General features: G+C 36.8%; 1 protein-coding gene across 2 annotated transcripts in view; it reads left to right on the top strand.

The window, feature by feature from the left end:
- STXBP5L (syntaxin binding protein 5 like) overlaps positions 1–13,181 on the top strand; it is a 383,427-nt gene that overhangs the window by 364,101 nt on the left and 6,145 nt on the right. For both annotated transcript variants that reach the window (XM_029214585.1, XM_029214586.1), the window contains one exon: positions 8,610–8,970. In XM_029214585.1, coding sequence (XP_029070418.1) covers positions 8,610–8,970 — 361 coding nt within the window. The remainder of the gene's footprint in view (positions 1–8,609; positions 8,971–13,181) is intronic.

Here is a 13,181-nt window from a genome sequence, read left to right on the forward strand (position 1 = left end):
GCAATCAATCAATCAATACATACAACAAGAAAGGGTTGCAAGTGGAATAGTCTGATAGAACTTGAAAAAGAAAGAAAAAGAAAAACTATAGAGATGACAGAAAGCCAGTTCAAATTTAAAGTAGAAAACTTGTCCCCTCTTCCTCACATCTCACTTCCTGACTCCTTCTTCACCTTCTTTCCAGTATCTACTCTCCACTAGTCTCCACTGTTCCACTAGTCCCTGCCCTATCGGTACTGCTCTAGATTATGGGAACCATTTTTAAAGGTTTGGAATCGGAGGCATTTCCCTCTTCTGTTGCCAGTGCTAAAGTAGGCAACATGTTCTCAGGCTCTGAAGGCATTCTTACCATCAAAACATTGTTAAATTACCTTTTATCAGTTGGCCTAGCAAAATTTATCTGAGTCTAGCAATTTCCTCAAAGTTGAATACAATCTATTTTGAAATTTATTCATCCATTCATTCAACATACATTTCCCAAGCTCATACTAATTAATTAGTCACTGGGGATACAATGGTGATCAGGACACAGAATGATCTTTATTCCCAGATTATATGTAGGGAAGAACAAAAGTAAACAGAAAATTACAATCAGGAAAGTAAAGAATACTGTGCAGCATAGGAGGCGGGGGTTTGGGGAAGACCTCTCTAACACAGCAGCCATCTGAAATGGGACCGGTTTGGAAGGGAGCTGTGCACAGTACTGATGTTTAAGAGTAATTTAAAGCAGCATGAGTAAAAACCTAGAGGTAAAAAGAGCATGGCACAGCCAAAGCCTAGAGATAGAATGGTGCTAGTTGAGGCTGGAAAAGCAGGCAGGGGAAGATTAGAGGGCCTTACAACCATGTTAAGGAGCTGGAAAAGACTTCCTAGATCTGTGGGGTTTTTGTTTGTACAAAAAAAAAAAAATTGTGATGTGGTATGCTTTTTTATCTCAAACGCTGGTGCTTAAATTTTCTAATTGTAAAAAAATCCAAATACAGATGAAGATAAATGAAAATTATGCCACCAGCAAACATTCCCCCTTCTCTGTCGCATCTCCCCCTCCACACTTCTGCCCCTAGAAATTTTACTCTCCAACAGTAATTCTTTGAGAAATTTGCTGAGATTCTAATTTTAAAGCCACTTTACTGAAGTATGATTGACATATAAAAAGCTGTACATATTTAACGTAAACACCGTGATGAGTTTGGAGACAAGTATACATCCATGAAACCATGACCAAAATCTATGCCATAAACTTATTTATAGCCTCCAAAAGTTTTCTACCCCTCTAATTTTTTGAGACTCACTTTAAATTGTATTTCATTTCCATGTAACGCTTTGTGCTACCAGCTACAAATTATTCTGTAATTACCAATCCTGCCACGTGAAGTGCCTATCACTGCTTTGTAAAAAAAAATTATTTTCATGCTTCATGATCAAACTAGAGATTTAAACTCATGATTAAACTAAAGATTTTCCATAATAAATTCATTCTCTTTACCCCCGAAATATTTCTTCTTGCTCTTCTCCCCATTTCTGTTAATAGTGCCATGATACTACCTAGATGACTTCCATCACTTCCGTTTCTTTTCTGATCCCTTTACTTACTGCCTCTGTACTGGTCTTATTACAATATTGTCTTCATCACCTAATTGCTATACACCATATTCTCTGATACCTTTCACTTACCCATAGAAGCAATTTCTTGAAAATCTTGGAAATCAGTGATCTCTATAAGCTCAGCTTTGTTCTACCTTTCTAATCTGATTTCCTGCTACTTCCCAGCACCAGCTCTCTGGTCCAACCAGTCTTATTTCCTCACTTCCCTTTTCTCTTTGCTACCTGTCAATCATCTATCATTGGTGGATATCATATGAACTTTTATGTTTGTTGCCAAAATTTTGGAAAACGTGTATCAAGTTTCTTGGGAGCTGTAAGATTTGGAAGAATTTTCTACAGACTAGCTCTTGGATCCAGACATTTCAAATTTCAAATCTTGTTTCTTCTACATTATCTATATATTTCTAATATTGACATAATATATAATTTGTAATATGATCTTCAGCCCTGCACTTCCATGTCAGATTAATGCTGAGTTGCATCAGGGTGGTGGGAGTTTTCCTAGCAGCCATTCCTATACCTAAAAGGCTTTCAATAACCTAGACATGGTAGTGATTGTGAATCACGTACGTAAGTCTACTAAATTCCAGATGTACCCCCATCTTAATTTCCCCTTGTCCAGATTCCTGAAATGCCTATTCACTACAATGTCACTTAACTGGAAGAAAATTACAGTGGAAAGAGAAAGGAGTTTAACTTGATTGTGGTTAAAATATTTTAGTTTCACAAACTTAAAACCCATGAACACGTGCCTCACTTAAAGAAGGGCTGATAAAGAAAAATTAAAAATGTAAGAGATAAAGATTTGTGTAGATGGACTTACCTCATTTTCTCTAGATTTTCCTTTTTGTATACTAAGGATATGATTTTAACTTACTAATTCAGTTTTTTATTACATATTATCTAAGCTTAGATATATTTGTTTACATATCATCTAAGCTTAGATATATTTGTTTTCATATGCAAAAGTATATCAGAGATGATCTTCTTGCCTTTATTCTTTTTCTTACAGTATTCTTGTGTTGTCCTTTGCCTGCTGACAAGAAATATCTCCTAGACTTACCCTCTACTCTAGACTTTTCCCAGCCCACTCCCTATGTCAGACTTACTTGCTAGCATTTAATTCCTTTAAAATCTAGCTCTCTGATGAAGAACAATTAACTTATGCAAATGTACAGATGAGTGAATGTGCTATCTCACAGATATAATATGAAACTAGTTAATAGGTTTTGTCTGGAGATCAAATGTGAAGGATGTAGTTTTTCATCTTAAGTCTAAACCTTGATGAGAAATTTCGCTCTACGCAAGTATTTAGTTAGGGACTTTCCATATAAGATGTGTATATTTCAAACATATTTGTGAAATTCATGCATTATATCTTAAAAACTAATACAGTAAGAATATAGTTCAAGCATAATGATTGTATTTGACTGAAGTATAATCACAGCTTAATACAGGAAAACAAATATACACACTCCACTTATAGGTAGCAGCTCTATTAGTTGTTTACAGTTCTTATTACTAGTTGTATTAAATGTGTTTGTAGCAATTCTATTTTCCCCAAAGTAGATATACTGTCACTTGAAACTGCTGAATAAAGCATGGAATCTGTCTAAGCCCTTAATAGCTAGACACGTGGGAAGCTATTAAGATTTTTAGATATTTTAAAAATTCATTGAATTAAAAAAGCAAAATAAAATTCTCTACAGGTACTATCAAAAAAATGATATTTCACATACCCTTTTGTCACATGCTACTGTCATGAATTCAAACTCTTGCCAGACTCCCTTCTTTTATGGAGAGATTAAAAGAATGTACTTCTTTGGGAAAATCCAATGATCTAGATATGTAGTTCTTAATATAGTAGGATAACCTAGAAGAAATGGATAAACTCCTAGAAACATATAACCGACCAAGACTGAATCATGAAGAAATAGAAAGTCTCAACAGACCTGTAACTAATAAGGAGATTTAATCAGTAATCAAAAATCTCTCAACAAAGAAAAGCCCACTTATCTTTTTAAATTTAATTTCACATTAATTTATCTTGATTGTCTTGACAACAAATTCTCATCAATGATACGGAAATTTGAACTAAACCACTAAATCACTGAATTTTAGAGTGAGAAAACACCTAAAGATTATCCATCCCAGTAGCCATCACTTTAGTCTGTATCAGAATCACTTGGAGGGTTTGTTACAACCATTCTCAGAGTTTCTAATTCAGTAGGTCTGGGATGGAGTCTGAGAATTTGCTTTTAAATAAGCCGCAGGTGATAATAGTACAAATGCAGTTTTGCATGCTGGGATGGAGAAAACAATGTTCTTTCCTCCTGTATAGGGAAAAAGCCAGTCCTTCCTCCTTCCGTGTTTCTCCTGTGCGTTTCCTTTACTTTCACACGACTACCACACTCACAACACTTCTGACACCAGATGAGTGGAGGTTTTCTCCACAAACAAGCAAGTCTCTGAGACACCAGCTGGGTGTTCCACAATTTAACGCAATTCGGACACTACATGGAAATAGTGTCAGATCACACAGGGTAAGTTCTCAGTCCAATGAGACTGTCCCCTCCCCCTCTTTCAGATGCCAATCCCAAGTCACCTGTTCTTCTGACCTGAGGTTTCCACAACCTCCTCCTCGGGTTCAATTAATTTGCTACAGCAGCTCACAGAAATCAAAAAAACTGTTTACTTACTGCTTAGCAGTTTCCTATAAAAGGATATAGCTGAACATCCGATGGAACAGATGCCTAGGGCAAGGAACGTAGGATGGGACGTGGAGCTTCCATGCCTTCTCCAAGAGCTCTCTCCCACAGCTCTGCCCGCTCAACCCGGAAGCTCTCCAAACCCCCGCCTTTTGGGTTTTTAATGGAGGTTTCCTTACACAGGTGTGATTAATTAAACCATTGCCCGTTGGTGATTGAACTCAATCTCCTGCTTCTTTCTTCGCCCCAAAAGTAGGGGGGTGGGGCTGAAAGTGCTAACCCTCTAATCACCTGGTTGGTTCCCCTGGCAAGAAGCCCCTATCCTTAGGTGAGGCCCCCAATCACCTAATTAACAAAATGAAAGACACCTGTGTTGCTCTTGTCAGGAAATTCCAAGGATTTTAGAGCACTGTGCCAGAAACAGGAATAAAGACCAAATAGATATTTATCATAAATCATAACATCATACATACGTAATATGGTTAATCACAATCCTGGTTAAATTTAATTCTACCTACTTTATTTCTGTGTCTGTGTAGCTGGATATGGCTGGAGAATATATAACCAGACTAAAAAGTCTCATTTTGAAATAAATCATCATTAACCTCAAGTGGGTTCCTGTGCTGCTGGGTAGTCCTCTGTCCACCCTCTTGAACAATAGTTACATATTTTCTCCACTCTCCTCAGAGCTCCCATGCCTGCTCCACTGTTTTCAATCTCAGCTAATGACCACGTGTCCTCTTTCACTGAGAACACTGAAACGATCAGATAAGAACTTCAGCAGCTGCCACCACGTCTACCAACCTGTCTGTATCTCCGTGGTCTCTACCTTTTCTCCTGTTGTGACTAAACTGTAAGCTCCTGACTTGGTGAATGTCTCCAGTTGTACACTAGATTCTACTCCCTTTCACCTACACAAGAAAGTCAATCCAGCAATTTTTCCTGTTTCCTTTATATAATTATAATAAATATTCATCATTTTACTAGATCAGCATACAAACATGCTGTTATTTCTCCCATTAAAAGAGAAAAACCCTCCTTGAATCTATTCTCCTACAATGCCCCATTTCACTTCTTTTTCTTTAGTGCAAAATTCCTTGAAATAGTTATGTTATATTCACTATTTCCAGTTTTATTCTCCCATTTTCTCTTGAGTGCATTCTAATCAAACTTTCCCCCACACCAATCAACAAAAAGCTCTGTATAGGTCATCACTGACCTCACTGCTAAATCCAATGGTCAATTCTCAAGTCACATCTTACCTGACACATCAGCAACATATTGCAGTTTACCATTTTCCCTACCTTATAACATTGCACTTTTCGCTTAGATTCCAGGATACTTTATTTACCTAGTTTTCTTCCACCTTTATAGCCATTCTTTTTCAGTCCCCTTTGCTCGCTCCTCTACATTTCACTGGACTTAAAACACCAGCATGCTCAAAGAAAGACTCCTTAAACCTTTTCTGTTTTCTATTTATATTCAAGCCCTACATGAAATCAGCCAGCCTCATTACCTTAAATGCCTTTTGTAATCTAATGGGTCATATATTTATACTTATAGTCTGGCCTATCCCCAAATTCCTGACATAGGTATCCAGTTATAGGTATATGACATACACTTGGATGTCTAATAAGTATGTCAAACTTATGTCCCAAACTGAGTTCCTAATATTCCTTTCCTTTCTCCCACAGTCTTTCCCATATCTGTTAATGGCAATTCCATCCTTCCAGTTTCTCAGGTCAAAAGCATTAGAATCAATCTTGACCACTGTATCTCTTTCACACTCTAACCCCAACTTATTGGCATATTCTGTTGGCTTGACCTTTATAATATACTCAGATTCTGACCATTTCTCACCCTTTATACTATTACCACCTGGTTTGAGCAAGCCTCTATCCATTTCTCACCTGAATTATTGTACTAACCTTTTAACTGCTCTCCTTTCTTCCAACCTTGACTCCCTTTAGGATATACCCAGCACAAAGGGTGATCCTGTTAAATGGAAATTAGATTATATTACTCTATTCTCAAAATCTTCCCATCTCATACCAAGTAAAAGTCTAAGTCTTTACTGTGTCCTACAAGAACCTACATGACTTAGCTCCGTATTATCTCTGATCTCATCTCCTATAAGTCTGCCCGTAACTGCTCCAGAAGGTCAAGATCTGTGAATAGTTTGAGATTTTACTTTACTTGCAAGCTAATAAATTTAAGTTGCCAGTTTCATGGATGCTGATAGAAGACGTGAGACTCTTGGATCAGAGATAAAGGATAATCACAGTTGCCAGAATATTTTGTGCTGGTTTCCTGAGCCTTAATTCCACAGTACAATGCAAAGAAGCCTCCTCTTCTGTATAAATCTGCTCAGGCTGCCTTAACAAAATACCACAAACTGGGTGACTTCAACAACAGAATTTTATTTTCTCACACTTCTGGAGACTGGAAGTCTCAAATCAACATACCTGCAGTGTTGGTATCTGGTGAGAGCTCTCTCCCTGAGTTGCAGACAGCTGCCTTCTCACTGCGTACTCATGTGACCTTTCCTATGTGTGGGGGAGGGGAGGGGGGAGAGAGAGAGAGAGGGAGAGAGAGAAAGAAAGAGCTAGGTCTCTGGGTGTCTCTTCTTATAAGGACACCAATTCTATCAGATCAGGGCCCTACCCTTATGACCTCCTTTAACCTTAAATATTCCCATAGAGGGCCCATCTCCAAATATCAATACATTCACACTGGGGGAGGGGGGGAGGGCTTTAATATATGAATTTGGGGAGGGGAAATGAACAAACATTAGTCCTTAACATCTTCTACTCTATTTAAAATTTAATCACACCCTTTTCCAAGAATTTCTATCCCCTTTTCTGCTTTATTTTTTCCTTAGTACTTATTGCTATCTAATCTCATATATATACTTATCGTATATATTGTCTGTCTCTATCATAGAAAGTTAGTTCTGTGAAGGTACGGATTTTTATCTATTTTATTCACTATTTTATTCCCCTGTGCCTAAAACAGAGCCTAGAACACATGGTAAACCCTCAATAAGTATTTGTTGATTGAATGAATTAAGATTTTAGTGGGGAAGACTGGTAATTTGGAAAGCTGGAGAAGGTACACTTCTAGCCAGTAAGACCTCTTTTAGGAGGAAAATCCTCATTAATTGTCTGGTGAATTATTTACTGTAGACCGAATTGTTAATATCTTAGTATAGAAGTCCTTAAATTTAAGCTTCCTTTGTAATGTGTATTTCTGAAATAGTAGAGGCTATATTTTGGACTTACTGAGCTTTTTTTTAAAAATCATGTTACATCATCTAAACATGTTATTTTTAATTTTAAATACTTTATAAAGTACTTTCTAAATGGAATGTATTTTTATAACACCCTTCCTAAGTCTCTGGTACACGTACACTCCTGAGGTATATCAGCCTGGGATAACTTCCTTACTCTCTCTACATGATGTCAAAGGAGAAAGGAAAGAAAAGGCTGCTAGGGCGCTGCTTAGGGGTGAGTCTGGAAATGTCCAAAGGTCAGTCTACCCCAAGTTACTTCCTAAGCTTCATAGTATCTTGTCTCTGGGACTGGTAAAAATCACCCATAGGTAATAGTTTGGCATGGATATTCAACCTTGGAGATTCTAGGTGAGTAAAGCATTTTTCTGTATAAAAGATGCATAAGCCTGCCTAAACACCAAAGCTAGTTTGGATTTTTTTTAATACAATCAAAATTGCTAGCATGAACTCTAGATATTTAAATTTCATGAAATATTCTAAGTGTTCATTTTCAGAAGAAGAAAAATAGCATTTTCTAGTGAATGAGTCTATAAAATAAAGAAGTGGAATCAGTTGGCATTATTTTTTCAGCTGGTTATTCAATAAATTAAAATTATAAATTTTCTAAAATTTGCTTTTTAAAAAAGCATTTTAATGAATACTATATAGTATAATGAAAGGAAACTGGATTAGGAATTAGGAAACCTGAGTTCTAGTCCAGGCTCAGCCACTGACTTGCTATGTGACCTGGCCCAAGTCTCATCATTTTTCTGGGTCTCTGTTTTCTCATTAATATAATGAGAGGATTTGACAAGTTGATGTCTTAGACTCCTTTTAGACCCTACCTTTTATGATTCCAAGTTATTGCAACGGACAAACTCACAAATCTACTGATTTATGTATAATACTGCAAAATTATGACACTATAGATATTAATTATCATAATATAAAACATTTATCGCCCATAGATGAATAGCAGCTGTTTTAGAATTTCATGTGCCAGTGATATGAAATTGTTTTTATAGGTACATTCCTCTCATTGAAAGGAGCTGTTCTAACATTCTCCTGTATGGACCGAACTGGCAGATTAATGCAACCACCATATGAAGTCTGGAGGGATCCAAACAACATAGATGAAAATGAGAAATCTTGGAGAAGAAAGCTGGTCATGAACTGCCCCTCTCCATCCCAAGAAATAGGAGATCATCAGTATACAATAATCTGCTCAGAAAAACAAGCCAAAGTCTTCTCACTGCCTTCTCAGACTTGCCTCTATGTTCATAACATCACCGAGACATCTTTTATACTGCAAGCAGATGTGGTGGTCATGTGTAACAGTGCCTGCTTGGCATGCTTTTGTGCCAATGGGCATATCATGATAATGAGGTACTTGCCTTCTTTATAAATTATCTGGTAATCATAACAGTGCAAACAAGGTACAGTTATGAAAAGTATATGTGTAATGTGCCAAGATGTTATCAAGAAGCAACCTGAGATCATTGTTTCATTATGTTTGTGAATGTTTTATTGCTCAAAAGTTTGAGGAGACTTTGAGTTTTTATTTGTTTTTGTTTGCTTTTTGTTTGTTTTTTGTTTTTGCTAAAAATGCTTTGCATTGTGAATGAAATATGTTAATTGACATCAAGGAATCTAAGGAAAGAGTGATTCTCCAGTCATTCACACATTCATTCAACATTTATTGAGCACATGTTATCTCCCAGATGCTATGCTAGGCACAGGATATATGAAGATGAATAAACTACAAGGAAAAGAAATGAACTGTTACCTTTACTATGTTTCATAGTACACACAAGAATTTTCCATACAGAATTTAATTTTATCCTTATAACTTCTCTAGGACATAAGAAAATAAAGTGTTATTTGCATCCTCCATTTTACATATGTTAACAAATTTGCCTGAGGTTGCAAGTCTAGGAAAAAGTGAGATCAACACTGAACAGTATACTAAAAGTCATTTTATTTTAACCTGCTCTAGCTATGCATTAAGAAATATACATGGAGGGAGAGCTTGGATGGGCTTTTGAACTGAAGTCGTAACTATATTGAAGGCTAGGTGGAAACAGATGTGAGGGATAATTGAGGGAAATTTGCTGAATGTAAAACCAATTGGTTGTGAAAGGTAATGGAGGTCTTTAAATCTCAGGGTTAGAAAAGAACTTAAAGGTTAAAAAGTTTTATCATGAACTTGGATAATAGTGAGGAAAGGTTAAAAAGTTTTATCATGAACTTGGATAATAGTGAGGTCATTAGCAGATAAGAAAGTCAGAATTTAGAAAGACTGATAATGAGAAGTTTGGGAATGAATTGAGAATGAATGCTTGGAATGTGAGGTGCTTATATGCCAGCCTGCAGAAGTTTAGCCAGCAATTTAAGGTCTGGACTCAAAAAAATAGGGATGGAAGATACAGCTCTGGAAACCATTTACGTAAATGCATTAGTGAAAGTTGTAGCAGTGAATGAAATCATCAAAGAGGACACTATAAAAAAAGCGGAGAAATAGACTGGTCTTAGGACAAAAATTGGGGGGGAGGGGTGCATATGTCTACATTTATGTAGTGGAGAAAAAAGAAACTCCAGCAAAGGAGACTGAGAAGTCATCAGAGAGCTAGGAAAAGGATCAGAGTAGCAGAACTTCATGAAATGAAAACGACAGCAGAGTATCAAAACGATGGTCAAGAGGTAGTCAGAGCAGAAAGGTCAAAGAGTTTGGGTACAAGAAAAAACCCTAGATCTGGCACCTAGATATTAGTGATCTTTGAGAAAGCAAATCTTAGGAACAAGGTGGAGGTAAGACTAAATTTCAGGGGGGCAAGAAGAGGCAGTGGCATAGATCAGGGGCTGACAGACTACAGCCCCAGGCCGTATCTACCCTGCCCTCCCCCCAATCTGATACTGTAAAGCTTGCAAGCTAAGAATGGTTTTTACATTTTCAAATTGTTGAAAGAAATCAGAGAATATTTCATGATACGTGAAAAGTATATGAAATTCAAATTTTCAATGGCCATAAACAAAGGTTCAGGGAACACAACCACACCCATTTGCTTACATACTGCCCAGAGGGGCTTGTGCACAGTAGGGCAGAGTCGAGTAGTTGCACTGGAGGCCTAAAATATTTACTATCTGGCTCTTTAAAAAAAAGTTTGCCAACCCCTGAGACAGTATTCTTTGGGGAAATTTTGGTAAAAAGAGAGATGAGAGACAGGAAAGTAGTTCGAGAGCAAACCTGGGTGTTTGAGAGTGTTTTTATTGTTATATTTTACTTAATAGGGGAGAGATGAGTAGATTTGTAAGCCAAGAAGTAGTTAATGAAGGAGAAAGTTTTGAAAACATAAAATCATTTATGGCCTGCTCATTCTCTTACATATTTCTTACTCTTTCTCTCTTCATCTGGTTTTTCTTTCTCAAGCTCTTTTTAAAGATTTCTGAAGGCCATTCCAGTCCTGTTTGAAAATAACGACTTAACTCCTAGACATGCCTTAGTTTAGGAGGGAAAAAAAAAATGTGTGTATACACTCCCCTGAGCTCACGTTTAGTCACTCAAAAATGTTATTTCACAATTGAGCTTTTAGCTTGATAGTGACTACTTACCCTGTTTTTGCAAAATTTTAGTATGTCTTCTTTTCTTAAATGGTACATCTGAAAATTAATTTCTACTTAAATGAATACATGCTACATCTACATTTATGAGGAGGGGAATTTCTTGAGAAATGAAAAGCAAGAGTTTAAAAAGCAACAGGAGTCACAGCAATAGGAAAGATAAAATGATCTGTCTCTGCCCTTTGTAAAAGCTGTTTTACATGATAATGACTACTTTAATATTATGTCCTAGTGGAAACTCTTTATGTGTTCATGAGGATCTCAAAAATATTTGAAAAGTGATTTTGACATGATTTTAGTAATGTGTAAGGTGTGGCTAGGAAACATGTGGCTTGAGTAACTGGAGTCTACAAATTGGCAGGCTCCTGACCTTGCTAAGCATATTCCCAGATCTTTCCAGACCCTGTCAGAACTTAACTACGGGACTTTCCTGGCAGTCCAGTGGTTAGAACTCCGTACTTCCAATGCAGAACTTAACTACACTGAGCCCAATCTCCTCAAGTCCTAGTTTTCAGATAGTTGCTAGGTAGGTATGATTGCTCATGTGCCAATGTACCCAGACCTAGAAAAGAGTAGAGAGAGATGCAAGAGGCTTATCTATGTATAAAGTTCTCAAATTGGGCTGAGAGAGCCATTTTTAGTGGGAACCATCTTTAGTTACCTGACATTATTTCCTTATAAAAATGTCCTTGCACAGAAAAAAACTTTTTTTTTTCATCTTTAAGAGTACTTGTTTCCTAGACCTTAGCAATTGACTTAACTCTTTCCTTTTCCTACCAAAAGTGATTACACCTGTTGTATTTTGTTGGCTTACTTTTATTATGCTACATAGACAACACAACTTACCAGGAAAGCCCATAGGAACCTCTTCCCCACCACAGCCCATTATTCTGAATGAATGGAAGTCTGTTTAACTGGGTTTGTTTTGGACTCATATCCTAAGGATCTTTGTTACTTCAAACGCCATCACATGTATTTTTAATATACTTTTTTCATACTAAATCTTTGAAATTCAGTATATAATTTACACTTACAGAATATCTCGAATCAGACAAGCCATATATCAACTGCTCAATAGCCACATGTGGCTAGTGGCTACCATATTGGACAGCACAGCGCTAGGACCTCATGAAAAACTTATTCCTATAGCACAGATTTCAGGTCCCATTTTATATGGTAAGATTCTAGGGCTTAAGTTGTAATTACAAACTACTTTGATAAGAGAAATAAGTACTTTTTTTCAAGGTGCTGGTTTTATGATCTGGGTTAATTTAAAATCATTGTGCACACTACAATTAGTAGAATGATTTCAAAGCTTGAGATTTAACTACAAGTTTATTTTTCTCTTTTTGGCATTAGAGATGTGCTTTAAAAGCATTGAGATTGGTTTTCTTTAGTAGTTTGTAAATCTGGCTCCAGTGACAGTATCCAAAAGTACATTTTTATAAATATGTAAGCAGAATCATTTGACTACAACATTAGGATAAGCATAGAGCCAATCAGTAAGACACTTGAGATGTGGTATTAGCTTGGATGTGCAAATTTTGATCTATTATTTGTAACTAATTCTGTTACAGCCCCCAGCCATGTTTGTTTATTAATCATCTCTTCAGTGCAGGTGCCCTAAGTCATAGGTGATTTTCATTTTCTGTGTATAGAGGAAGTAAAGGAATGGGGAGCAAAGCCACTCCATTCCCAGGCACAGTGAACAAGACCCACTTCATCAGTGTATAACCTCCTCAGACCCAGGAGTTCTGCCTTAAAAAGAGACAATAGACCAAGTATGCAGGCAGCCACTTTCTAGCTGTGGTGTTTCTGCCATAATCAAAGATTATAACTGTACTGTAGGAACCTGTGAAATGCTCCAAAAAGCATTTTGAAATTGCTGGCCACTGCGTTTAATCCATCCTTCAAGGACATTTGCTAAGTATCTGTGTGGATTAAGATAGAAGAACTGTGCCCATTAATTTTATGTGAAT

This window comes from Monodon monoceros, unplaced genomic scaffold (genome assembly GCF_005190385.1).
Source record: "Monodon monoceros isolate NGI ecotype Baffin Bay Population unplaced genomic scaffold, NGI_Narwhal_1 Super_Scaffold_11, whole genome shotgun sequence".
Lineage (NCBI taxonomy): Eukaryota > Metazoa > Chordata > Mammalia > Artiodactyla > Monodontidae > Monodon > Monodon monoceros.